This window comes from Canis lupus, chromosome 19, assembly GCF_048164855.1.
Source record: "Canis lupus baileyi chromosome 19, mCanLup2.hap1, whole genome shotgun sequence".
Lineage (NCBI taxonomy): Eukaryota > Metazoa > Chordata > Mammalia > Carnivora > Canidae > Canis > Canis lupus.
In genome coordinates this window covers 3,688,008-3,715,733 of record NC_132856.1, presented here as the reverse complement: position 1 = coordinate 3,715,733, position 27,726 = coordinate 3,688,008, and the positions used below count along the sequence as shown (strand labels likewise).

The following is a 27,726-nucleotide window of genomic DNA, read 5'->3' as shown; positions in this document are numbered from 1 at the left end:
GTTATTCAATCTGAATTTTACAGATAGCACTGGAAATATTTTCTCACAGAATGCACTCTATCTCTACCATCATATCTCGCCGGTGTGCCGTTCACGTCTTTCATTGCAGGAATTCTCACTCAATTTTGCTCCATTATGAGCTGACGGTGACCCAGAGTATACAAGGCATTCAAGAATCTGACTGGAAATTACTACCAAGGAACATCTGTCCCATTCCCCGCTTGCCAGCCCTGCCTTAGGGAGTGAAGATGAAAAACAACCCAGAATCCACACACAGAAACAACTTTTCATTCCCCTTACAAACTAGGCTGCTTTGGAAATTGAGGGCTCCGGCATTTTTCAGAAATTATGTTCTTGGAAAAACATGGCGTGAGCCTCTTTCGAAAGCCTGCAGCTCAAAAACCTTCCTTTCCTACCCAGGCCCTTCTAATAAAAGCCAGGACAGGAGTTTCATGGGGGAAGCAAAAGAGAAGGCCACCCGTGGTTCTCATCACTCGGTGCTGTCAAATTCAAATTCTGTATGAAATCCTACTGATCAATTAAAGACTGTGAGGATGTCACACATACTAATATATTCCACAGTATGCAGCATCTATCTTATAGACACACTCACTTTGGAAGATTTATGTTGCGATTAGAAAAGATTAGAAGAAGACATCTGATTTCATATAGGCTAAGCCTGGGAACCCAGCTTTTCCTGATGGCTATCAGAGGATCAGGGCGGCAGCGTAGCACCCCCCAATCCCCCGCCAGATTTCATTTTGTCTTGTTGCAGATGCTCAGAGGGGCCGAGCGATAGACATGCTTAGTGAATCAAATAAAAGCACAACCATCCATGCCTGTGTCTCTAGCCTGACGTCCAACAACCCCCCACAGCCCAGGGATCAACATCACAATAACCGCTCCTACTACATGTTCCATTTCTCTGATACAAACACTCCAAGCAAGATAACCACCTGTATTCCAGGTGTGCAATAGGCTCAGAAAGGGAAAGGGGCACTGCCACTTCATGTATGGTTTCTTCTACCTCACCATCCCACCCTCCGTCATCTCTGGCATTTCCTTGGGGCTCTGGTCCTGGCTGCAGCTGTTGCTATAGATTAAGCTCTTTGGGGTGTTAATGTGCTGCAGATACCTGGCACCACAGTTTCAGGTTGGGGGGAAAAGATGTGAGGGCCCAGTCCTGACATAGGCTGCAGTCTAGTGGGACTAGGGGTGAGGTGTGGCACACATTAATATGCGTCTCTCTGGCCTGAAAACTTATACAGAAGAGCACCAGAGAGTTGAAAACAAGTCGATCCTTATACAAAAGCAGACATAGCTTATTTAAGATAGTAGATTGTGCCCCCGGGAGGCAGGGAGATCACCTTTTTTCTCTCCTGGAAATTCCTTTCTCTGGTTGATACCATGAACTTGCAGAGAAAGGTTGATAACTGAAGCCCACATCTTCAAATGTTTTAAAAGTTAAGTCAGATAATCTTTACACTGATGTGAAAGGGGAAGAATATACATTTGACCCCTTGCTTCAAACAAAAATCTTTCCATATGGTTTTTAATTAGAAAGCAGTTGTTTTGCTTTCGCAACACTTTCTAACCTCTGCCATTGTAGGTACAAGGCCGCAAACTGTACTTTCATTTGATTAAAAAAAAATAAAAAATAAACGCTGAAAGAAAAAATATTTTTCTTTTTAGGAAGGAAAAGATAGCAAGCAGCTATTTTTCGGAAGGGTCAGGCGCTTAAAGGCATATATGGGAAGCCATCGTGGCTCTGGCTTACAGTTTATTTTGTCTTAAAAAAGTCCGAGGTCATTCTAACTATGCTGACCTGTTAACCTACCCACTGATCATCTCCATCCAGGACCGTTAGCAAACACTGCCCTCTTGTGCACTGAACAGTCCCAGAGTCGGCATGGAGATGGGTTCCACCTACTGCTCTGTGGACGGCTTGCAATTGTACAGCTGCCTCTCGGGCCTGGAGATGTGTCAGGAAAAGGATGATGACACACATCTGTTACCAGGGCGCTTGCTAAAATGTCCCCAGATTGCCTTCCGAGACAGATTTTGAGATAAAAGGAAGATTCAGCTGAAGAAATCAAACCAAAAATAACTGACTCTTATCTTTCCTAGAAAATATTCATTCCTCGAAAAGAAACTTTATTGGTTACCATGGCAAGTTTTCTCATTATGTACTTTTATCTATTTTTTTCTTTTTAAAGATTTTATTTATTCATGAGACACAAAGAGAGAGAGAGTCAGAGACACAGGCAGAGGGAGAAGCAGGCTCCATGCAGGGAGCCCGACATGGGACTTGATCCCAGGTCTCCAGGATTATGCCCTGGGCCGCAGGCAGGCACTCAACCACTGAGCCACCCAGGGATCCCCTCATTATGTACTTTTAAAAGCTTTTAGAAAAAGCTAATGAAGTACAATAACAAGTATACAGTACTTTTTTTTTTTTTTCCTCTCATCTAGGAAATATGTGCCAGGCAAAGAGATTCCATTTGCTTCCAGAGGGAGCAAAAAAAAAAAAAAAAAAAGGCAGGGAACCCAGAGGTTGCTCTTTCTCAAAGGAATCCCCCAAGGTTCAGTGATATGGTCTGCTTCTTCCTGAAGAGTCCCAATCTGCTGTAGTTATCTGCAAACATTCTCTCCTCCAACCTGGGGACACAGCTGTTCCCAGAAGACCAAACTGGCATCCCAAGAGAGCTTTAAAGGATATGAACTACTGTCCCTTATTAAATAACTTAAGAAAAATCAAAGGCAGAAAAATACCCACTCAAGTCTGGGGCCAGGCCAAGTCGACTTGGCAGGAATCTCCAGGGTAAGTTCCTAGTCTTCTCTAAGTGGATCTTCAGTTCCAGTTTTGAACCACAAACCATCAAAATGTTGCACCCACCCCTGTACCCTTCCAGGCACAATCCAGGATCGGCCAGATCTTCTGCTAAACTCACTTCTGGGGTAGAAAGAGAAAGCAGAATCTGCTCCCAATACATTGCCTTCAACCCAGGGAGCAACCTAGAAGAAAAGGATGGAGATAATATTTAGGGGAGTGTGCTCCATGGGCTGTGACCAGATGTCAAAGGTGGGCTGGGTACCAGTGACTTCAGCTACTTCACTTACCATCTATGATATCCGGTGCTTGGTTCAGTGCCTTAGGAATATATCCTTAACCTTCACCTGGCTTATAAATCATGAGTAGTCAATGTTAAGTGGCCAAACACAAGCACAGAGCAGTGAAATCTGTCTGGTTCTCTGTATGCCAGGATCATCTGCCAACTGCTGTTTCCACTTCAGCCCTGCCCTCTACCATGGGAAGAAAACGAGGGATCAGTACCAGAAGTGGACAGGAGTAAAGGTGGGTAAAGACCAAGGATGGCTACACCGAGACCATTTACCTCCAGAAGGCTGGCAGTCTCCCTCCTCCTTGCTCCCTGTCCTTAGACTGACGTGCAACTCAAGTATACATATTTGTCCTATATGCCAGCCCCACACCAGTTGTCTGTTGTGGAAAACGGCTCTGGCACAGTCAGCTAGAGTCCCTTCTCATTTATACCACAGTCCCAACTTTTCCCTGCCTCCAAACCCTCCCATGTGCTACTCTCTTCAGAAAGGCCTTCCCAAGCCCCCAAATAAAAGAGACTCCCCACGTCCCTGTGTCCCTCTCTGGGCATCCTGTGTCATTCTTCAAGCACTATCACAATTTTCAATGCCATATGTTTCTACTTACTTCTGTAACATCTGCCACCCCCACTACCAGGTGGTGAGCCACCTGAAAGCAGAAGCCACTTCTGCCTTGCATAGAAACCCAATTCCTAGCTGGAGGTTGCTCCGGATTTGTTGAATGAATTAACTGAGGTATTGACACACCTTTCCTTCTACAATGTCTGATCTCAAGGAGTAAGGTCCCCTAGGACACTAGAATCTTGGGGAAAGAAATGAAAGAAAGCCAAGGGGCTAGGCCCCAACCTACTGCACGAGAAGGTGACAGAACAAACAAGGAGCTACCCAGGCAGGGATTGGGCAAGTCAGGGTCTGACACTCCAACACCCAAGACACCAGCGCCCGAAGACCACAGGGGCCTAGACTGTGATGTCACACATTTTTAGGTCTCCTTGGGCTTTTCCTCAAGAGAACACATGAAGAACTAAAGGGTGAATCTGCGAACTGATGAGGGCGACTCGGAGTCTTGGGGGTAGGACAGCAGGAGCAGCACCACATCCCTACCCTTTTGCCTCAGGGAGCCGTTTTCTCTTTCCCCAGCAAGTTTCATACCATGCAAGCATGTTATAACGGTTCCCATCTGTCCTCCCAGGTTTGTAAGGACCTAGTGCTCCAGGAAGTTTCCATTCAGGAGGAACTCCAGGCCCAAAGCGTGGCCATCAGAGACAGGAACCTCTGCTTGTCACATTGTCAAACCAGCCCTGGGCAGAGCCAGGGTCACCCGCTGGACAGGCAGCACACCCAGGCTACCTCTGGAGGGCCTCCTCTCCCTTCACCTTCGAAGCCTATTTGCAGAACAATCACTGGCAACGGCCACAGGCTTGCATTATGCTCATTTCCCCATCCCCAAGCTCTGGGGCAAGTTTAAAAGTCCTCGTCCTGTCTCAGAATCAGGTCTGAATTAATACCCTTCCTCAAAAGAACTCCAGTAGCAAAGTGAAAACAGACGCACTAGACAATGCCCTTTGAAAGCCCCAGCAGGGAAGACTGGTGACAATGCAGCCCCTGGCTCTGAAAGAAACCTTAAGGTTAAAGGTTCACAGAGGCAGAAGAATTACCAAAGTACAAGTTTGTTCAAATTTCCTCCGGCAGATTTAAACAACCAGGGTCAAGCTGAAGATTGCTGGCAAAAACCTATGAGACAACCCAGCTCCTTTGAACTGCGTGGAGAAAGGAAAATATACGGTCTGGGAGGGATCTATGTTATAGCTTTTAAAAATGTTCTTGAAAAGGTCACCCCTGTTAACTCAAAATCAGCCCGTTGAAGGATGTTTGAAAACTGCTTCTCTAAAACAACAGGGCTGCCGGGCCCTCACCGTGTGCGGTGAGCAGCACTGAGGTCGCCGTGTTCCCGGCATTAGTGTGCTGACCCTCTGTGGGCCATGAAATTAACCATCAGCACAGCAGAAATCTGCTCCGAGTTAAACTACTTTGCTACGCAAAGTGGCCTGAAAATGAAATATGAGGACTGAATTTCCACTGAAAGATGAACTTGTCTAACCTCAAGGCAGGCTTCCTCCACTGTGAACTCTGTGTGGCCACTGGTTTCAAGCACCCCAGGAGGGTGGGTAATTGCTGCAGGCAGTGGGAAATGACCTCCTTATCCATCCTCCCTTCACTCACTCATGTCTGCTTGCACCAAACAATGACTCGGGGCCAACCTGGGTCTCAGTCTCCTGCAGACAGAGTTGAATGAGAACAGGTTCCTGACCTCAAAGAGATCAAGTCCAGTGAAAAACAGAACCTGATAAACAGAAAATGACAACAGCTGGGGAGAAAATGAGATCCTAGAGGACAGACAGGATGTCACAGGCCCTCAAACAAGGGTCACCTTATTTTAGGCTGGGGAAAGCCAACACTGAGGCTTCCCAGAAACGTACACGTAGCCAGATGATACAGCATCAAGAGAGCATGGTCTGTCTGTCTAGAGACCTGCAAGTAGTTCATCAAGCCAAAAGTCCTGAGAGAGACAGAGAGAGAGAGAGAACCATCAGGAAGGCCTGACGTCAGCCATGCTGAGGAATTTGGCCTTTATGCCAATGGAGAGCAACTCAAGACTTAAACCAAGGAGGTAAATATTAGCAATTTAGAAAGTGTTCTTGGCTAGAGGGGAGGATAGTGTCAAGAGTGGGGGCTGGAGTCAGAGAGACCATGAAAGAACACTGTACTCATCCACTTGGGCACTAATGGAGGCCTGTCCTAAGGGAGCAGCTATAGTGATGGGGAAGACTGCACAGGTTGGAGGACATGCAGGAGGGACAAGACTTGGTCACTGATTCATATGAAGGAAGACACACTGAGGATCATTGCAAAGGTCATGCCCTGGGGCACCTGAGTGGCTCAGTTGGTCAAGCATCCCACTCTTGGTCTTGACTTAGGTCACGATCTCAGGGTCATTGGATAGAAGCCCCCCATCGGGCTCCATGCTCAGCAGGGAGTGTACTTGGGATTCTCTCTCCCTCTTTCCCTCTGCCCCTCCCCTGATTTGCACACTGTCTCTCTAAATAAATAAACATTAAAAAAAAAAAAAAAAAAAAAAGGTCATGACTTAGGAGAACGGAGGTATCATTCCCTGGAAAGGAGAAGTGGAGAGAGTGGTCTTGAGGATGTGGAATCTGAGGGCCTATGATGTTCACTGATGCGGAAACCAGCCTTATAAGCGGTTGGATATACAGATCTAGAACTTCCTACTGAAATTTAATTAAAATTAAGTACAATGAAACATCCCGCTCCTCAGTTGCACTAGCCACAGTGCTAGTACTCATTAGCCACATGCAGCTCACAGCTACCATGCTGAACTGTGCCACCAGAGAACATTCCCATCATCACATTCATCTGTTGGAAAGTATTAATCTAGGCCCTTTAGAGATTTCCAAAAAACTGTCACTCATAGCCAAAGTGTCTGTCAGCCCTCTCTCTCGCCCATGCTGATTGCATGGTAACAATGTCTGTACTGGCAAACACCAGCTTCTGTTCCTGGTTTTTTTCATCCTACTTGTCTGTGCAAATGCTCAAGAAATAGAGGTCTTAAGTAGTATTTTTTCTCTAGAGCGCAAGTTCTGAAGACTATCTCTGAATGTGCCCTGGCTCATCATTTCAGAGAATAGGGTACACCGAGTACGCACACATGCTCACACACACAAGGGCCTTTGGTGCTTAAGGCAAAAGAACCTGAAAATCACCTAGAAATGACCACAAGCAGAGCTTTTTTTTTTTTTTTAAGTGCCACACTGCAATATAACTTGGGAAGGTAGAGCTCTAGTCCCAATGTCAGATGACCAAGGACAAGCCACTGACCCTGCCTGAGCTTTAAGCAACCCAAATAAATCTATGATGAAGAACAAAGCCACAAGGCCAGATAGGACAGGTTCCTGAGGCCAAGCAGGTCAATGCTAGCAATTCCAAGCACTAATTTTAAAAGAAAAAAAGCAGGTTTATCTTTAGGTAGCACCTGTGTATGCCACCAAATAAATATCCTCAGGAAGTAGGTTAGAGACAAAGGAAATTATTTTAGTCTTCCTGAAGGCCCCAAGACAAGAGAGGCATCATCACAACACAAGAGATATGGAAAGAGGGAAAGTCAACTTCTCTCTTAATAGCAAAACTTGTTTCTTCTCCTGCCAAGAGAGGATCACCAGATTAACTAAGTCCTCCCCACTCTCTCCCCACCCAACTAAGGCCACTTCAAAGCAGCAGGAGCCTAATCACACAGCACAAGAAAATAAAAGACTCAATTAACAAAAAACAAAACTCAAATAATCCAGGGGAGAATGGAAGCTGAAATCTCTGTTTTTGACAAACTGACTTATATATATAACTGCTTCTCACAAGCCACAACTCCTACCAAAGTAGTCATGGGCTAAGGTCTGAGGGCAGCTTCTTGGCACACCAGGGTCTCTAAACCCTCAGTAGCTGGCTCCCTGGGGACTTAATCCCCTCTACTGACCTCTGCAGTCTCATTTCTGCGGGCTGCACAATGTAGAGGGAAATCTCCCACCTCTGGCTGGCAGGTTGCAATGAGATCATCACGAGTCTAAAACAGTGATCAACAAACAACAGATGTTCCCAAAGCATCCATTCCCCCTCTTCCCTTCTGAGAGGGAGACCTTCCTCAGCCTCTGCTCTGCACTCCACCTCTGTACCCCCAGAGCCACACTCTCCCTGCTAAGGCAGTCCATTCTGCCTATGGTTGCTCTATGTCCCTCTTCCCATCAGAATGAGGAGAGGGATGTATGGCCCCAGACCACTCGTCACAGGCCCTCTCCCTAAGACTCTTTTATTTTTATTTTATTTTATTTTTTTTATTTATGATAGTCACACAGAGAGAGAGAGAGAGAGGCAGAGACTCAGGCAGAGGGAGAAGCAGGCTCCATGCACCGGGAGCCCGACGTGGGATTTGATCCTGGGTCTCCAGGATCGCGCCCTGGGCCAAAGGCAGGCGCCAAACCGCTGCGCCACCCAGGGATCCCCCTAAGACTCTTTTTTTTTTTTTTTTTTTAAATTTATGATAGTCACACAGAGAGAGAGAGAGGCAGAGACATAGGCAGAGGGAGAAGCAGGCTCCATGCACCGGGAGCCTGACGTGGGATTCGATCCCGGGTCTCCAGGATCGCGCCCTGGGCCAAAGGCAGGCGCCAAACCGCTGCGCCACCCAGGGATCCCCCCCCCCCCCCCCCCCCCCCCCGCCAAGACTCTTTTAAAGCCGGCAGGATCTCCCAGCTTAAAAACCATCCACCTGCCTCCAACTACAGCTGTCCAAGCTCCCGAGCTCTGGGACCCAAGGAGCTCAGCCTCATACCCTGTTACTTCCCTGTGAGCTCTACACTCCAGCCCTCCCTTCACCCTTGTGTCCCTGTCCACTCTGAGTCCTCTGGCGGGAAAGCCTCTCATCTCACTTTCACCACTAGGAAAATCTTAGCCATCCTTCAAAGCTGACAGGACAGTCCCTCCTCCTCAGTCGCCCTGGCCTTGCCTCCTACCACTTCCCGCTTCTTCGACCAGATCTGCTCACACACCTCTGACTGCTCAGGCTGCTCCCTTGGTCTGCTCTGCTTTCTTCCTCTCTGCCTGGAAATCTCCAGGTCACCCTTCTAGGCCCAGCCCAGGTCCTCTCCTGAGGGATGCCCTTCCTGCCTGTCCCAGGCAGAAGAAATCATATCTTAAGCGCCTCTTTATAAAGCCCTTAGGACTCTGCATCTTATCTTAACCTGCTGTTGGCACTGCCTCCTGCTCTTCCCTGCCCCTCCAGACCATTAGCTCCCTGAAGATAGGCACGTCTGTATCTGCCCTCACAGCCAAACAGTGTACAATATATGTTTGTAAAGTCTCTGAATAAATAGACGAAAACACTAACAAAGCCATCTGATCCTCTCCCATCAGAGAGGCTGACAAAAGACCTCAAAATAGGAGCTACAAGCCCAGTGTCTACAGGGCCCAAGCAATCTAAAGAGCACATGCCCCTTCTACTCAGCTCCAGGCCAGTGCCACCACACTGGAGCATGGCTCTGCGGATATGAAAGTCTTAGGTTTCTAAAGAAGCCAGGAATCTGGGTTGCTAAATGAGATCTCCTGATTGATTGATTGATTGATTGATTGATTGATTGATTGAGGAGAGTGGGAGTGGGAGTGCAGAGGGAGAAGGAGAGAGAATTTTAAGCAGGCTCCATGCCCAGCACGGAGCCCAATGCAGGGCTCAATCTTACAACCTTGAGATCACGAACTGAGCCAAAATCAAGAGTCAGACATTTAACTGACGGCCACCCAGGTGCCTCTAGATCTCCTGATTTTTAAATACTAGCAATGAATTTTTTTTAATTCTAAATATTACATGGTCCACCAAAATAATCTGCAGGCCAGACTCTGGACAAGACTCTAATATGGAATGAGATCCTACTATGGGATGAACAGACAGGACAACCCATCTCCTACCAGGCACTAAGGACAGAAATGGGCAGATCCAGGAAAAGGACAGGAAGAAGCCCAACAGATCTTCCATACACAAGCAAATGGCACTTACTACATGCTTACTACAGCCCGGATAATGTGTTGGGCACATTTAATCCTCTCGATATATATTCATTTATTTAATTAAATTCAACTCAATTGTTTAACTCAAGTATTACTGAGTCAAGATAACCCATGGAATAAGAGAAAATATTTGCAAATCATCTATTAATAAGGGGGTGGCATCCAGAATACATAAAGGAATCAATAAAAACCAAATATAATTTTTTAAATGATCAAAGGATCTGAATACACAGTTGTCCAAAGAAGGTATACAAATGGCCAACAAGCAATGAAAAGATGTTCAACATCACTAGCCATCAGGGAAATGCAAATTAAAGCCACAATGAGATAGCACCTCACACCCACCATGATGGCTATAATCCAAAAGACAGACAATAACAAGGATTGGTAAGGATGGGGCAGCAGTTTAGTGCCGCCTGCAGCCCAGGGCATGATCCTGGAGACCCGGGATCAAGTCCCGCGTCGGGCTCTCTGCATGGAGCCTGTGTCTCTGCCTCTCTCTCTCTCTGTGTCTCTATGAATAAATAAATAAAATCTTAAAAAAAAAAAAAAAAAGAATTGGTAAGGATGTAGAGAAATTGGATCAGCGTATGCAACTGGTGGGAATGTAACATGGTACAGCTGCTATGGAAAAGAGTCTGGCAGCTCCTCAAAAAACAGAAAGTTACTCTATGACCCAATAATTCCATTCCTAAGTATATACCTAAGGGAATAAAAACACATGTCTACACAAAGACTTGTACACAAATGTTCAGAGCAAGTTTATCCATAATCGCCAAAAAGCAGAAACAATACAAACGTCCTTCAGCTGATAAACGGATTAAGAAGCAATATATCAATACACTGGAATACTATTCAGCCATAAAAAGAATGAAGTACAGCTTGGGGAGGCAGAAGGGAGAATTACTGTTTAATGGATATGGAGTTTCAGTTTTTTAAGATAAAGAGTTCTGAAGATGGATGCCACTGGACTATAACTTTAAAATGGTGAGACAGGGGATCCCTGGGTGGCTCAGTGGTTTGGCGCCTGCCTTTGGCCCAGGGCGCGATCCTGGAGTCCTGGGATCGAGTCCCACATCGGGCTCCAGGCATGGAGTCTGCTTCTCCCTCCTCCTATGTCTCTGCCTCTCTCTCTCTCCCTCTCTCTATGTCTATCATAAATTAATTAATTAATTAATTAATTAATTAATTAAATATTTAAAAATAAAATAAAATGGTGAGACAGTTGCAGTGGCTGACTGGCTCAGTCAGTTAAGCATCTGACTTGATTTTGGCTCAGGTTATGATCTCAGGGTGATGAGATCCAGCTGCAAATCAGGCTCCGTGTTAAGTGTGGAGTCTGGTTGAGAGTCTCTCTCTCCCTCTGCCCCTCCTCACCCCTTCCTCTTTCTCTCTCCCTCTACCTCTTTAAAAAATGGTTAGATGGTAAGTTTTATATAATATTTTCCATAATTAACATTTTAAAATTTGTTTTCTAAAAAAAGAGTTAAGTATATATATTCCATGCTACAGCATGATGAACCCTGAAAGTATCACACTGATTAAAAGAAGATAGATGCAAAAGGCCACATATTGGATGATTCCATTTTTATGAAATGTCCAATAAAGGCAAATCTGTGGACATTAAGTAGATCAGTTGTTGCCTAGGTCTCGGGGAGGGGAGAATGGAGAGTGACTGCTAATGAGTCTGGGTTTTCTTTTGTAGCGATGGAAATATTCTCAACTCAGATTGTGGCAACGACTCTACACAACTCTGGGAATGTACTGAAAACCACCGAAGTGTACATTTGAAATGGGTGCACTTTATGGTATGTGAATATCTCAATAAAAATGTTTACAAATACTACTGAATATCGACTATGTGCAAGGCCCTGGACTGGCCCTAGAGCTACTGGGACAATTCAGATGCTGTCTCTGTCCCTGAGAAGCCTCCAGGCCAATGGGAACACTAGAATAAGCAGAAGCCAGCCATTACAACAGAGCAGGAGAGACAGGAGGTGCCATCTGAGCCGGACCCTAACAGAGCTCATATCTGCTCCTCGCCCCACCCTAAGGCCATCTCAGAAATGCCAGGCTCCGCCTCATGAGGTCACAGGCCTCGGGATTAGTCGGAGCACCAGAGCTACAGACACTGTCACCCTGGGCACTGTCTCAAAGGCCTGCTGGTCAAAGGGAACAGACTCAAGCTCTAAGACAAGGGTGCCTCATCCCTAGGCTGTTAGAGGCTCCAGCCAACAAAAGAATGACTGAGCAGGGAATGTGTCTCAGGGCTTAATTTACGAGTTGTTTCCTGGGATGCCTGCCCAAATCTTGTTCCAACCTGGATGAAGTGATTTTGAAGAAAAACCCAGGAGACAGAGAAGATAGAAAACAAAAGAGATGCTAAGTAAAAAGTTTAAAAGCGATTAATTTTAAATGATTACAGCTTTACCAAAAGCTGTGCCTATGATTTCCTTCTGACTTTGATTATAACCTTCCAGCAAAATATTTGCCTCCAGAAGGCAAAGTCTTTGCATTATTTCTATTCCTAGCATGACTACAAAAATATTCTTTGATTTAACATTTGATATGTTTTGTTCTCAAGGGCAAGCCCCATGAGAAGAAAAATGTACCCCAACAGAATGAAATATGACTACCTGCTTCCATTTTTCTTTCCTGTTGGTTCCTGCTCAAATATTCTGCATTAATTTAAACTCAAGGCTGCGTCTCTGATGTTGTGCTACTTCCACACTGTCACCCAAACCAAAGCAAAGTCACCCGCTGTCTAGCGCCAGGAGAATGTGCTACAGACAAAGCTCAACTTGAGAGTCTCCTAGAGACAGCTAAAGGCACTCCCACTTGGAAGGAGATCAGGAGGGGTCAGAGAGTGATAAGGTAGCAGGCAAGACGGAAAAATTTGTGTTTGAACACAGGCACGGAGTGCAGCCAACTTCCTATTGGACAAAAAGAGGCTTTAAGCACATTAACACAAGAGACACCAGTACTGGCCCCAGCTTTACTTGATGGTACAGAGCATCCCAGAATTGGCACTGCAGAGGAGAATCTTCTGCTATGGTACGCATTTTTTTTTTTTTTTAAGATTTTTATTTACTCAAGAGAGACACAGAGAGAGGCAGAGACACAGGCAGAGGGAGAAGCAGGCTCTCCGCAAGGAGCCCAATGAAGTACTCGATCCTGGACCAGGATCACACCCCAAGAGGAAGGCAGATGCTCAACCGCTGAGCCACCCAGGCATGCTGGTACACTCCGTTTAACAAAGAAGAGAAAATAAAAGGCAGCTCTCCTTGAGTGAGCATGAAGGTGCAGGGAACCAAAGCCTGACAGATTCCAGGAGCTAAATAAGTTAAGGTTAAAGAAGTATTTCCACTTATATCAACTCCTTTAAGTATGTCTCAATATTTTAGGACACACATATATGAATACCATAATATAACAATGTATTGCTGCACAGATTCATAGAAAGACCAGAGGCAGAGAAAACCAAAATTGGGTTTTTTGTTTGGCTGGCTGGTTTTACATTAGAGTAATGCCCAAATTCCTTGCACAGCAGATCCCCTTAGTTGCCTCTGCTTATACGGCTACCACGAAGCTTTCTGGGCATTGTGTAGATGCTCAATGGGAAAACACACATTTCACTCACATGCCTTGTTTCATGGGTCCAAAGAGAGTATCTCAGACAGACTGCAGAAAAACTGCAGGGCACACTCCTCAATAAACAAGCCAAAGGGACAAGCACTTTCTCCACACTGGCGCCAAGAGCACAGAAAGTTGGAAAAACAGAGAAGGTAAAGTAGCCTAAGTTTTACAAAGAATGTTTTCTCCCAGACAGCAGGGACAAAGATCCCAGAGGCTGCTGTTTTCCCTCCAAAGAGAGTAACCAAGTCAGACTTACAAGGCTTTGGCAGCTCTCATCAGCTCCAGCCAGGGAGGACCCAGAGAGAGTCCAAGCCATGCTGGAAGCACCATTTAAGTGGTGGGCAGAGGAGGCAAGGGATCAGGGCGACAAGTCATAGCAGAAGAGCTGCTATTCATTAACAACTGGAACAAAAGACCAGGAGACAATACACTGTTAATCCTAGCAGCCACAAGAGGACTATAAATTGCCAAGCCAAGATACCAGCATTTTTCAGCTCTCCTCTTTCCTGCCAGAGTTAGATTGAGGATGGGTCCAAGTCCCTCACCCCCACCCAAGTCTTTAAAACATACATTACTGAATCTTTTTGAAGTTCTAACCCTTAAAGATTTATACTCTAAAATGGATTAGAGAAAAATATTGCCCTGAAACACTACTATAGGGGGCTGGAGTGGACGGATACACTTTTTCATTCCCATTGAGAATGCCAGAATAGGAGCTGTGTGGTCAGATCAATACAGGTTCAAACCTAGCCCTCACACTTACAAACTGTGCTGTGCTCCCTGACTGACCTCTCTGAGCCTTTTTTTGTCCATAAAATGGGAATATCACCTCATACCTCACAAGACTGCTTTGAGTGTTAAAGGGGGGAAAAAAAAAAAGCATAAGGGCAGTATTAAATAAAAGCTAAGTACTACTGCCACTATTAACCTCCCCCACCCCATCCAGTGCCACAGGAGTTTTACCTATGGCCACATGGATCAAGGATATAAAGCCCAATTTTCTCTATGTTAAGAAGGATTCTTTTGGGTAGTGAAAATACTTGGTGGGGGGGGTAGCAATAGAATTAAAAAGAACTGGCTTTAATATAAGATATATTAAACTTCAAAAAAAAAGATATATTAAACTTCAGAGATATCATCATGGAACTCAGACAATCATTCTAATTTTCTTCTACTGGGGATAATGTATTCAGCAAGAGGTCTAAATTATTCACAGCAAGCCAGGAACTCTAACAAGAGCCCAACCCTCCAGCAATCCCAGGTATAGGTGTATTGCCTGCTGCCAGTACAAGTCCCTGTTCGGCAATCTTGCATCGTCCTAAAGCTTGGGCCTGATCTTGTCACAACCCTGTTTAATAGCCTTCCAAGGCTCTTAAGAGAAATCTACACAAAGGGCCTAACCTAAGTTCAACACTTACCACTCTATAGGATCTGGCCCACCAACCCTTCCTTCTACCTTCATCTTTGTCACACCACCCCACACACCAAGCTGATTTCCAGCCACAACTAAATGCTAGCTGTTACCTCTGACTCTAAACAGACAAAAATGCAGATTTAAGCCACAGTGCCCTGCCCAGGCAATTCAATTCCTCTACTAGGAAAGCTCTTCTTTCCCCCATGTACCCTATACCCCACCTCCCAGCAAAGTGAGTTATTCCTGCTTTTGTCCTGTATGCAAAAAAGCTCTGATAGGTCACTCTACGCATCAGACAGTGCCCTCTCCCTAGCTCTGCTGTTAGCTCCTAGAGGGAGGGAAAATAATCAACATGCATAATGCACCTACTCTAGGCCAGGCCCCATGCTGATTGCTTTCTATCCACTAACCCAGGAAGAAAATTCTCTGCTCACTATTACCAGCCAGCCCAGGAAGTAGTACACAGCTTCATCCATTCAAACTTACTGAATGCCTACCACACACTTGGCTCTGGCCCAAACCCTGAGAATACACTGGTAAATAAGACACAAATGATTCCTACTCTGGTCTCGTAGAAGGACAGAGACAATCAACCAGCAAACACATAGAGTATCAGATAGTGAAAAGGGCTGTACAGAAGTAAAACAGGGACATGAGAAAGTACATGGGGGAGAGAGCTGAGGATACTTTAGCTAGACAGCTCAGAGGAGCCCTCTTTGAAGGAACACTCAAGCTGAGATATAAATGAGGAGCCAGACGTATCAAAAAGAGGGAACAGTAGATGCAAAGACTAGCCCATTCAATAAGCAGAAATGAGGCCAGTGAGACTGAAGGTCAGGAGCAAGGGAGGAGGCTCAGAGGAAGACGGAAGCCAGACCATGGGTTCTGCAGCCCACAAAGAGAGTGGATTTTTTTTTTTAAGATTTTATTTATTTATTCATGAGAGAGACAGACAGACAGACAGACACACAGGCAGAGGGAGAAGCAGGCTCCATGCAGGGAGCTTGACATGGGACTCGATCCCAGGTCTGCAGGATCAAACCCTGGGCTGAAGGCGACGCTAAGCCGCTGAGCCACCCGGGCTGCCCAAAGAGGCTGGACTGTACTCTAAGCACAAAGAGAAGCCACTGGAAAGTGTTGAGGCTGAGGGCCAACGTGACCTGACGAATCATGACCTGACGAATCCTGTAAAAGGAGTTCACTGCCTACTGTGTGGGAAATGGAGTAGCAGGGAGAGGAGGGCTAGCCATCAGGAGGGAAGAAGGTCCAGCACTGTAGGAGACCAGCAGAGGCAGGGATTTGGCCTCTGGAGCAATCTCAAGAAGGCAAAGATAGCTAGAGATTTATGACTCATGAGGATAATTAAAGATATTAACCAGATCCAGGTTAGGGGCAGCAGAGTTTGGCAGATACCAGCTCAGGGTACTTCTTTACTTTCCAAGCTTCAGCTTCTTTTTCTGAAAAATAGGGCTCACACTCCTGCCACTAGGGGTTGTTGCACAGATGCGAGTTCTTAGCAACTGGTGTGGGCCAGAGCAGGTACTCAAATGTGAGTGCCCTTCCCTCATCGTTCCTCATTTTTCTGAAAAGGGTGGGAATCTGATCTATGCAGGGAAGGAGAGTGGCAGCCCTTAGTCTCACCATTCCACTGTGTTCAGGTCACATTTTAATGCCTGTAAGAAAGTAAGGAAAGTCTTCTCACTCAGGAGGTGAGAGAAAAGTAAGCAGAACCACAATGTATGTACAAGAGGAGAAAAAAACTCCTCTTGTCTTCTAGAGTTTTACAGTCTAAACTAAGGACTTGCCAAATTCTTGGAGGCATTATATTTGGTTACATAGAATAAGGCTCGTGCCTGATATATTTTATCCTACAAAGAGTGTCTCTGTAGATGGATAGATTAGAAGGGGGCCAGGGGTAGTATAAAGTGACTCGGGGGGATCCCTGGGTGGCACAGCGGTTTGGCGCCTGCCTTTGGCCCAGGGTGCGATCCTGGAGACCCGGGATCGAATCCCACGTCAGGCTCCCAGTGCATGGAGCCTGCTTCTCCCTCTGCCTATGTCTCTGCCTTTCTCTCTGTGTGACTATCATAAATAAATTAAAAAAAATTAAAATTAAAAAAAAAAATAAAGTGACTCAGGGAACATGGGAAAGAGCTCTAGCTTTGGGATCAGAGGGACCTGGGCTGTGCCACTTACCAGCAGCCTCCCTACATCCCAATTGCTTCAACTATTAAATAGTAACCACCATGTTCCTTGTAGGGTCTGCCTGGGATGTGGCAAGCATGTGAGAAAAGCAAAGTCAATGAAGAGCTGTGTGGTCACTATCTGCCAGTGTGTGTAAGGTCCAAAATTAGGTTCAAAGGTCATACAGTTGGTAAAGGAAAAACCTAGACCTCAAGCCCAGTTCTGACTCCAAAAGCATATCCTTTGTTACTTACCTACATTATTTACTAAAAAACAAAACACCTAAAAGTGCCTTCTTGTTTTACTTTAACCTATTGCTTCCATCTCCAACCTAGACTGGCTCAGAGTACATGTCTTAAATGTCCTTGCATGTGACTAAACAGAATTCAGTTAAGGGGAGGGTTAGGGACAGGGAAAGGGCAGAGAGGATCACACATGCCCCTTAACATTCATCTGATGACTGAAACACGACTTGAGTGGAGGACTTTAGGCAGTGTGACCTTGGACAGGTCTCTTCTCTTTGAGCCTCTACTTCTACTGTAAAATGGGGAAATGACCTCAGACTGCCTGCAGCATGGAACAGCTAGGAGGTAACGAAGGTAAAAGTACTTAACACACTCATCACTACAGCTGGGACCTAGTATGCCCAGTGACCAATGAGGCCATCCGCCACCAAGCCAATAAAACCATCAGCCCAATATATATTCCTATAATGTGCTTGTAAGTGTACAGAATATCATATAATTGGAAGGAAAGAGAAGGTGATGGAAAACAGGGAAGTAACCAAATATTTGGGTCAGCAGTGAAGAGACTTTTTTAGCTATACACCCTTTTGTGTGAGGTGCTTCTCTTAGTTATCATTTTCCTCTAAAAACAAAGCAAGTTTTAAAGCTCTGTCCATAGATTTAACTGTGGTAAAATGCATCCAGAAAAGTAATCCATAAAGGTGTAATAGTGGCTTCCTCTGAAGAAACAGGAGTGGCAATTAGGGGATGTTGGCCTAATTTGGAACATTCCATTTCTTCACAAGCAGAATGTATTCATGTATTACCTGTATGATTAAAAATTAATTAAACGGTTTATCTTTGGAGGGCATTTTGGCTGTACCCATCATGACTGAAAATCCATGTGCTCTTTGCCCCACGCCAGTTTAGTTCTAGGAGCTCACCCTACATATATATTAGCACCCCCACCAGACTTGTTCTAGAAAATTCACTGAAGCATCCTTAGCAAAAACTGCAAACAACATAAATGTCCATCATCAAGAGTTAATTAAGAAGGGCACCTGGGCGGCTCGGCGATTGAGCATCTGCCTCTGGCTCACGTTGTGATCCTGGGGTTCTGGGATTGCAGGGAGCCTGCTTCTCCCTGTGCCTATGTCTCATGAATAAACAAATAAAATCTTTTTTTTTTTTTAAGTAAGTTAAGAAAACGTTGGTACAGCTGTACCATGGAGTTCTACATGACTCAAAAATAATATGGCCTTTGGGAGGCCTGGGTGGCTCAGTCCTAGGACTCTTGATTTCTGCTCAGGTCATGGTCTCAGGTCCTGAGGTGGAGCCCCCAGGGCTCTGCGCTGGGCGTGGAGCCTGCTTAGGACTCCGTCTCCCTCTGTCCCTGCAACCCCGCTCACCTCCTCTAAATAACTGGAATGTGTGTGGGGATATGGAGCCCTGGTGGCGACTACCATAGTGTATCGGGTGCACGTTACCATGCCATGAAGACGCGGAAGGGGGTTTACATACGCGCGAGCGTGCCTGTCTTCACGTGGGGTTTTTCTGACATGATACAAGGAACTGGGAACAGCTGGTGACTCTGGAAACGGGAACCAGGAGACCAAAGAAAGGATGAGTGAGACTTATGTTTTTTGGCACTTTTTACGTACGCCCTTTGGGTAGTCTTTGAGTTTTCTTTCTCGTCCGTGTAGCTCAACCTCACCTTGGAAACGAAAACAACTTTACGGCGGCGCCTTGCGCGCGGTTGCGCCGGTGCCCAGCGCTCCGCTCGCGGGCCGCCCTCCGACCCGGGGAGGGCCCCGTGCCCCGGGCCGAGCCCCCGCCGCCCCCCGACCCGGGGACCTCACGGCAGGGCGGGGGCCGTCCCCCGCCCGCGAGCCCGAGCCCGGCTCCCGCCCCGGCCAGCGCTCACCGCCAATGATGGTCCGGATGAGGGAGGCGTGCCCGGGGCAGTCGACCAGCGTGACCTGCAGCTGCGGCTCGCCGGGCTCGGGCTCGGGCTCGGGCTCGGCCCCGGACGCCGCCGGGGGCGCGGGCAGCGCCGGCCGCAGGCGCGCGGGCAGCGGCACCGAGAAGCACGAGAAGCCCAGGTCGAGCGTGATGCCGCGCTCGCGGCTCTGCGGCTGCTTGTCGAAGGCGGCGGTGGAGGCCGTGGTGCTCAGCGCCCGCGCCAGAGCCGTCTTGCCGCTGTCGATGTGGCCCAGCACGCCCACGTTCACGTTCACCCGCCGGCCAGCCATGCCGCCGCCGCCGCCCTCCGCTCCCGCCGCCGCCGCCGCCGCCGCCGCGGTCCGGCGGGTTAAGCCGCCCCTCCCGCAACCCGCGCGCCCGGCACGCGCGTTCCGGCGCCGAAGCTTCCGCCCTCTGGGCGCCCGCGGGCGCTGCCGTTCACCGCGCCGGAGGAGCGTCCCCGGGGTCGGGACTGCACCAAGGTCGCTGTGCAGGGCGCTGCTCTCACGTGGCTCCTGCCACCCGGTGCCTCCAGGAGACCGGGGGGAGGGGACGAGATCCATGGGATCCATGCAACGAGCTCTTATCATGTGCCCCCTGGGTACCAGGCACTGCTTATTCCTGGCCCTGGGATACGGCGCTCTCCCGCCCTTATACTGTCCTGGGCTGGGGTGCGGGTCAGTTAATAAGCAGGTGAGCGAATGTGTGAACCAGACCATTTCAGAGAGGGAGGGACCTTGCAGGAAAAATAAAAGCGGAGATTAAAAGGCCTAGAGTGCGTTCGGGCTCCCTGCTCAGCGGGGAGTCTGCTCCTCCCTCTCTCTCTCTGCCCTTCTCCCCAGGAAACAAAATCTTTAAAAATAAAAGGGCTAGAACACCGGAGAAGGGAGGACAGCTAGTTTACAAGGAATGGTCAGGTAAGGCCTCGGCCAGTTGCTGATTGGGCTGCGGCTGGAATGCGGAGCAGGAGCCAGCCCCAGCCGTGGGGGCGACTGGGAAAGACTGTTGGAGAAGGCCCGGAAGGATGTCACCTCTGACTCGGGAATTCTCGCCCTTCGAGTTTGTGGCCTGGCCTCAGGAGGGGCAGCAGAGCTCCAGATTGTATGTAAAGGGTTGTGTGTATTGTAGTGGAGAGAGAGTACATACGGTACATGTACATGTACAAGAATCTCCGAGATTCGGGAGATTCTTGAAGCATCTGGAGCCACTGAAAAGGTTGTCAACCACAGCCAACAACCAGGAGTCCCAAACAGCCGTCTTCACTGGCTGGACAGATGACTCAAGGAGAGAGATTGGCAGGGCTGAAGATGCCTGCCAGTGTGGACACTGGAGACCTGAAGAGCATCCTGCAAGGAGGAAGCCACTGCTCAGTTCCCAACAATTGATACCGGGCAGGAACGCTAGCCCAAAATTGCCCATCTATCCATTTTTCAAGAGAACAGAGTGTTTCTATATGAAATTTCTTTTTTTTTTTTTAATGACTTTATTTATTTGACAGAGAGATAGAGTTAGAGAACGCAAGTTGAGGGAGCAGCAGAGAGAGAGAGAGAAGCAGGCTTCCCACAGAGCAGGGAGCTCCAAAGCGGGGCTCGATACCACGACCCTGGGACCATGACCTGAGCTGAAGGCAGATGTTCACTGACTGAGCCACCCAGGCATCCCTTATATGAAATTTCTGTATGAAATCCTGTACATGTCAGCAACCAGTTTAGCATTTAATTTAAACACTGAATTAGCCAAGGACAAAATCCACTCAATTCTGCCTGGCAGCCAGTTTGCCGTCTATGATGAGCCAGGCCATGTTCTGATGTGGTCACACGTGGCAATGACTGTTCCCTGACTCCTCCTGTGGTCCAGGCTCTGCCCTAGCAACAGAGTCTCCGAGATAATCAGATAATGGTTTTTTCAGCCCCTCTTGCAGCACAGGGAAGAGGAGAGAGGAGGACACATGTTGGGGTAGCTAACACCAAGCAACTGCCGCTCGAGAAGACTCATGTGCAACATAGGATGAAGACTTAGGTGAGGGGTTTAGAGAAGGGCCAGATAGGACACTTCTGCTTTGTTGGGCACATGGCACTCACCTGTGGAAAAGTTACTGCTAGGTGCTTGCGCACAAAATACCCATACAGAAGAAAAGAAGTTGGGGCACCTGGTTGGCTCAGTCAGTTGGGCATCTGCCTTCAGCTCAGGTAATGATCTCCGGGTCCTGGGATCGAGCCCCACATTGGGCTTCCTGCTTAATGGGGAATCTGCTTCTTCCCCTGCCTCTGCCTTTTGCCCTGCTCATGCTTGCTCTCTTTCTCTCTCTCTCTCTGTCTCAAATGAATTAATAAAATCTTTGAAAAAGAGAGCGAGAGAGAGAGAGAGAAAAGACACTGCATGGGATGGGATGCCTGGGTGGCTCAGCAGTTGAGCATCTGCCTTCAGCCCAGAACGTGATCCCAGAGTCCCAGGATCAAGTCCTACATTGGGCTCCCTGCATGGAGCCTGCTTCTCCCTGACTATGTCTCTGCCTCTCTCTCTCTGCCTCTCATGAATAAATAAATAAAATCTTAAAAAAAAAAAAAAAAAGCTGCATGGTAAGCTTCCTCTGAAAATGTCTTTCCAAGTATGATTCTAGTCTGAACTATGGGTCTTGTCTGAACATGTGGCCTTCTAAAATGTCACAGGCAAAAGCTCTGGAGAGTTAGCTATAGGCTGTGATATTGTGATTTATAGTAAGAAATATTTATTTGGCCTTCCTCCTGCTCCAGGCACAGGGCTCCAAAAACCCTTGGAATTTCCTGTGATGACAGTGAGAAAGGTGTCTTGGGGGCTGGCTGCCATGGGAGTCAACCAAGTGATTGGAGTTGCAACTCTCAGTTCCACCCCCTGACCTCTGGAGGGGAGAAGAGAGGAGCTAGAGATTGAATCAATCACCAATGGCCAAAGATTGATTCACTGATGCTTGTGTCATGTAGCCTCCCTGAAAACTCAAAAGGACAGAGTTCAGAGAACTCCCACATTCAAGGAAAGTGGCCAGCTCAGATAAGGCATGGAAGCTCCATGTCCCTTCCCACATACCTTGACCCATCCTCTCTCTTCCATTTTGCTGTTCCTGAGTTACATCCTTTTGTAGTAAACTTGTAATCCAGTACGTTGTTTCTCTGAGTTCTGTGAGCTGCTATAGCAAATTCATTGAACCTGAGGAGTGGGTCATTGGAACTTCCAGTGTACAGCTAGCTGGTCCTCAGAAGCACAGGTGACAACCTGGACTTGCATTTGGCTTCTGTAGGAGTTGAGGGCAGTCTCATGTTAAGGATTGAACCCTTAACATGTAGAAGCTGAGGCTATCTCCAGGTAAATAGTGACAGAATTGAGTTGAATTGTAGGACACTGGGGGAGGAAGAACTTTTCCCTTCCTCCTTCCTAGGTTCTGTGCCTGACCTAATAATTAAATTGACATAAGACAGATTCACAGCTTAACTAAGCAAATTTAGTTTTGTACATATGAGAATGCATAAAAATATGAGATACAAAGAAGCAACCAAAGCAGGCAGTTGGTTTTTTTGTTTGTTTGTTTGTTTGTTTTGTTTTTGTTTTTGTTTTACCTTTTAGATAAAGAAATAATAAATCTGTGAAGAATTGACAAGAGAAATAAGTTTGGGCTTGGGGTAGCAAGCAAATTAGTGAATAAGTAAACAAGGTTTATTTATACAGAATCCTGGGCCTGAATTCCCTATCTGGTGATAAGGATGTTTTCTACCCAGGTACCCTTCACATGGAAAATTTATTTCCTGCTTTCAAGGAGATAAAAGAGGGTCACAATGTGCTTATTGCACTGGCTGTTTCTTAGGTAACTTTAATTCGAAATAATCCATATGCCAAAGTGACATGTTTGGGGGCAACCTGCCCTGAACCCCAACAACACTGTTAAAAGCAAGACAACTGGATCAAAATGGAGTCACTTAGGCAAAGCCCTATGTCAACAAACTGAGAATTAACTTAATTACAATTCTGGCTCTCCCAGAAATGGAATCTTCAACCAGTCAATCAGGAATCACCTGATCAGCACTAATAAGGTAATCTGCTTGACAGATTCTTATCCTTTAAAGGAAAGTAATCTTGCCATAACCAATCCACTTTTTTGCCTAGTATCACTTCCTCGTTCCTGTTCCCTTCTGCCAAATACATCTTTCATACAGCTCCTCAGTACTTTTTTCTTTCTATCTGCTAGATAGGATGCTGCTTGCTTCTGATCAATTTTTGCTCAAACTCTTAAAATTGCTAATACACTTCAGTTTGTCTTTTAGCAACACCCACCTGGTGTTAGACAATTGCTTGGCTGAATGGGAAAACCCATGCACTGGAATTGGGGCCAGAAATGTAAAGGCGTGGGCGCCTGGGTGGCATGGGTGGTTAAACATCTGACTCTTGGTTTGATCCGAGAGAAAGGATCTGGTAATGCTGAGATTTGTGTTCAATGTTCAGGACCCATTCCTCAAGAGAGATTCTTTGAAAGTATTTCAGTTCCCAGCCCCTTGTTCTCTTGGGCACCAGGGAATGTGGTCTTTGTGAAAAGGTACATTATAGTATTTCTTTACTATATTGTTTACAGCGGTAAAATATTATACATACTGAAATATCCTTAAAATAGATGTTATGGTAAGTTCGCAATAACATCAAAATAACAAGTTACCAAGAAACAATAATTTGAAGGAAAGAGAGTGTGTGGTGGTCTAGATGAAATAAAACTGGCCATGAGTTGATCACTGTTGAAGTTGGGTAATGGGTCAGGGTGGGGAGAGGGTCCATTATATTTTTCTACTTTATTTTTTAAAAAATATTTATTTATTTTAGAAAGAGAGTGCACACAAGCAGGGGGAGAGGCAGGAGAGGAGAATCTCAAGCAGACTCTGATTCCCTGCTGAACAGGGCAGAGCCTGATGTGGGGCTTGATCTCACCACCCCGAGATCAGGACCCAAGCAGAAATCCAGAGTTGCCCACTTAACTGACAGAGCCATCCAGGTGCTCTTCTATTTACTTTCTGTATATGTTTGAAATTTTCCAGAGTAAAAAAAAAAAAAAAATTAAGATTTTATTTATTTATTCATGAGAGACACACAGAGAGAGAGGCAGAGACACAGGTAGAGGGAGAAGCAGGCTCCATGCAGGGAGCCTGACATGGGACTTGATCCTGGGTCTCCAGGATCAGGCCCTGGGCTGAAGGCAGCACTAAACCACTGAGCCACCCGGCTACCCCACAGTAAAAAATTTAAATGGGGGGGGGGGGAGGGCGCAGGGAAGAGATATGGTATCTCCATAGAGTAGAATATTATATAGCCCTCAAAAATAACAAAGACAGGGATGCCTGGGTGGCTCAGCCGTTGAGCGTCTGCCTTCGGCTCACGGTGTGGTCCCAGGATCCGTGATCAAGTCCCACATCAGGCTCCCTGCATGGAGCCTGCTTCTTCCTCTGCCTGTGTCTCTGTATCTCTCATGAGTAAATAAATAAAATCTTTAAAAAAACAAAAAACAAAAAAAAAAAACAAAGACAATGTACACCACTTGGGAACAACTTCTAAGATATGTTGGTAATTTTTAAAAAGCAAGGCGCACTTCCATATGTGTAACATGTTTACATGTATGAGAAAAGCACTCCCTCTCTATATTTGCTTGAACAGTGTGGAAGAGCCCTACAAGGGTTACTCACAAGTGTGTCCCAGAAGATGGACCCAGGAAGGCCCCATAGCTCAGTCCTCTTATTTCCTCTCTCTACAATCACTTCCTGGTAATCTCCCCTGAGTCATGGCTTTAGGAGCCATCAGCTCTCAAATGAACATCTCCTAACTGCAGCTTATATATGCAACTTGAATGCCTACCAGGTACCTCAAACTGAATGTAGGGAATGGAATGTCTTATCCTCCCCTCTCCTACCCACCAGCAGCCCTATCTCAGTTAATGAGAACTACATCCTCCCAGTTGCTTGGGCAGCAAACCGCAGCTCAACCCATGAGTCCTCTCTCCCTTTCATACTCTCCATCCAATTCATGAAAACATCCCGAAGTTTTGTGACTAGATTCCAACCACCTGTTAGCATTTGCCTAAAGCCATCATCTCTTACCTGGATTACTGCGACAGGAAAATCACTCTTTTTGGCATATAGTCGTATCAGCTTCAGCAAATGCACAGTCATGTAACCAACACTACAGTCAAAATACAGAACGGTTCGACTGCCCTCTAAGAAACCCCTTTGCGCTGCCCCTTTGTAATCAAACCCTCCCATAATTTCAAACCCTGGAAGCCACTGATCTGTGCTCCTATCCCTACAAGACTTAGTTTCCCAGAATATTATATAAATAGAAGCAGACTGTGGATAGTCTCTAAGCCTAGCTTCTTTCATTTAGTACAATGCATTTGAAATTCATCCATGTTTTTGCATGTAACCACATTGTGAGTTCCTTTTTATTACTGTGTAATATTCCCCTGAGTAGACGGACCATGATTTGTTTGCCCATTCATCTGCTGAAGGACAGGAAGCATTTAACTAGAAATGCATTGATACATTTGACTTTTAAATTATTTCAAAGTATTACTTAATAAATAAGTAAATATGTTTTTAAATGTAAAATAAGGGCACTGGGTGGCTCAGTGGTTGGGCATCTGCCTTTTGTGTGTGTGTGTGTGTGTGTGTGTGTGCATCTGCCTTTGGCTCAGGTCGTGATCCTCAGGTCCCAGGATCAAGTCTCGCAAGGTGGTCCCCATGGGGAGCCTGCTTCTCCCTCTGCCTATGTCTCTGCCATTCTCTCTCTCTCTCTCTCTGTGTCTCTCATGAATAAATAAATGAAATATAAATAAATAAATAAATAAATAAATAAATAAATAAATAAATGTAAAATAATGTTCTAAAGGTACCAGTGGAACTAAGATCCTTTTGTTTTTAGTCCTCAGTGGGAAAGTCATAAATACTTTCTCGCTGTTGCCTGTGGATAGACTTCTCACCCCACCCCATGCCCACCACTTGCTGCTCTGGCCATCATGAATCCTGCAAATGGATCCACTTTGCCCTACACTCACCCACCAGCTATGCCCTTTGCCTGGCACACTTTCTGGAAACTTCCTCTATATCATGCCCTGCACTAGTCACAGCTTTAGAAAGTAAATGACAGAAACCCTCCATGAGATTTTGGTTCCGCGTTCCCTACACACCCTTCGCAGAGTTTTTAAAGAATATTTGACTCTGGGTTGGGTAGCAGAATGGATGCCAGTCAATTCAGGCCTCCTTTTTATTCCCTTCAGAAATGCCTGGTGAAGCCACAGAAACCATCCCTGCTACAGAGCAGGAGTTGCCACAGCCTCAGGCTGAGACAAGGTCTGGAAAAGAATCTGACAGTGATGAATCAGAACCAGAGCTTGAGGAACAGGATTCCACACAAGCAACCACACAACAAGCCCAGCTGGCAGCAGTAGCTGAAATCAATGAAGAACCAGTCAGTAGAGCAAAACAGAGCCGGAGTGAAAAGAAGGCACGAAAGGCTATGTCCAAACTGGGTCTTCGACAGGTTACAGGGGTTACAAGAGTCACTATCCGGAAATCTAAGAATATCCTGTTTGTCATCACAAAACCAGATGTCTACAAGAGCCCAGCTTCAGATACCTACATAGTTTTTGGGGAAGCCAAGATTGAGGACTTATCTCAGCAAGCACAACTAGCAACTGCTGAGAAATTCAAAGTTCGAGGTGAAGCTGTCTCAAACATTCAAGAAAACACACAGACTCCAACTGTACAAGAGGAGAGTGAAGAAGCAGAGGTGTAGAGGTTAAGGACATAGAATTGGTCATGTCACAAGCAAATATGTCAAAAGCAAAGGCAGTCTGAGCCCTGGAAAACAACAGTAATGATATTGTAAATGCTATTATGGAATTAACAATGTAACCGTATGAAAATGAGGACTTTTTTGGTGTTTCAAAAGAATAACTGCAGCTCGGTTTGAAATTTGTACTGTTTCTATCATTAATAAAGTTATGGCTTCTTGTTGGATGAAAAAGAAAAAAAAAGAAAGAAACCCTCCATGAAACTGACTGAAGAAAAAAAAAAAAAAAAGGAAATTCACTGGCTTATGGTATAGTTAAAAGCACAGGCTTGGGCAGCCCTGGTGGCTCAGAGGGTTTAGCGCCACCTTCAGCCCAGGGCGTGATCCTGGGGCCCCAGGATCGAGTCCCATTAAAAAAAAAAAAAAAAAAAAAAAAGCACGGGCTCTTGTGGCTGTCTGCTTGTGCTTGTATCCTACCTCTCCCATCTGAAAGCTGTGTGTCTTGGGCAAGTTACAAAACCTCTTCATGCCTCTGTTCTTTCATTTGTGAAGGAAGGGGACACAATAGTTCCTAACTCATGGGGTTGCAAGAATTAAATGTAGTAGTATTTGTTTGGCATCTAGGACAAGGCTGGGTGTATAGTAAGTGCTGTATTAGTGTTTGTTAGGTTAGATAAATAAATGTGCCTAAAAGATCAAGAGGAAGCGCCCCTTTTCATGTTGGCTTCATCCAGGGGCTCAGATGATGACATAAAGCCACCGGCT

At 46.2% G+C, this 27,726-nt stretch overlaps 1 protein-coding gene and 1 pseudogene across 8 annotated transcripts in view; one reads left to right on the top strand and one right to left on the bottom strand.

Moving 5' to 3' along the window:
* EEFSEC (eukaryotic elongation factor, selenocysteine-tRNA specific) overlaps positions 1-27,726 on the bottom strand; it is a 266,019-nt gene that overhangs the window by 228,752 nt on the left and 9,541 nt on the right. For 2 of the 8 annotated variants that reach the window (XM_072784892.1, XM_072784900.1), the window contains exon 1: positions 19,130-19,497. The exons of 1 other annotated variant lie outside the window; for it this stretch is intronic. In XM_072784892.1, the coding sequence (XP_072640993.1) occupies positions 19,130-19,457 (328 nt within the window). In that variant the 5' untranslated portion in view covers positions 19,458-19,497. Of the gene's footprint in view, positions 1-19,129; positions 19,498-27,726 lie in introns of those variants that run through there. 5 more of the 8 variants (XM_072784891.1, XM_072784894.1, XM_072784893.1 and 2 more) reach the window with 3 other exon arrangements.
* Positions 26,334-27,213, top strand: LOC140611247 (nascent polypeptide-associated complex subunit alpha pseudogene; annotated as a pseudogene).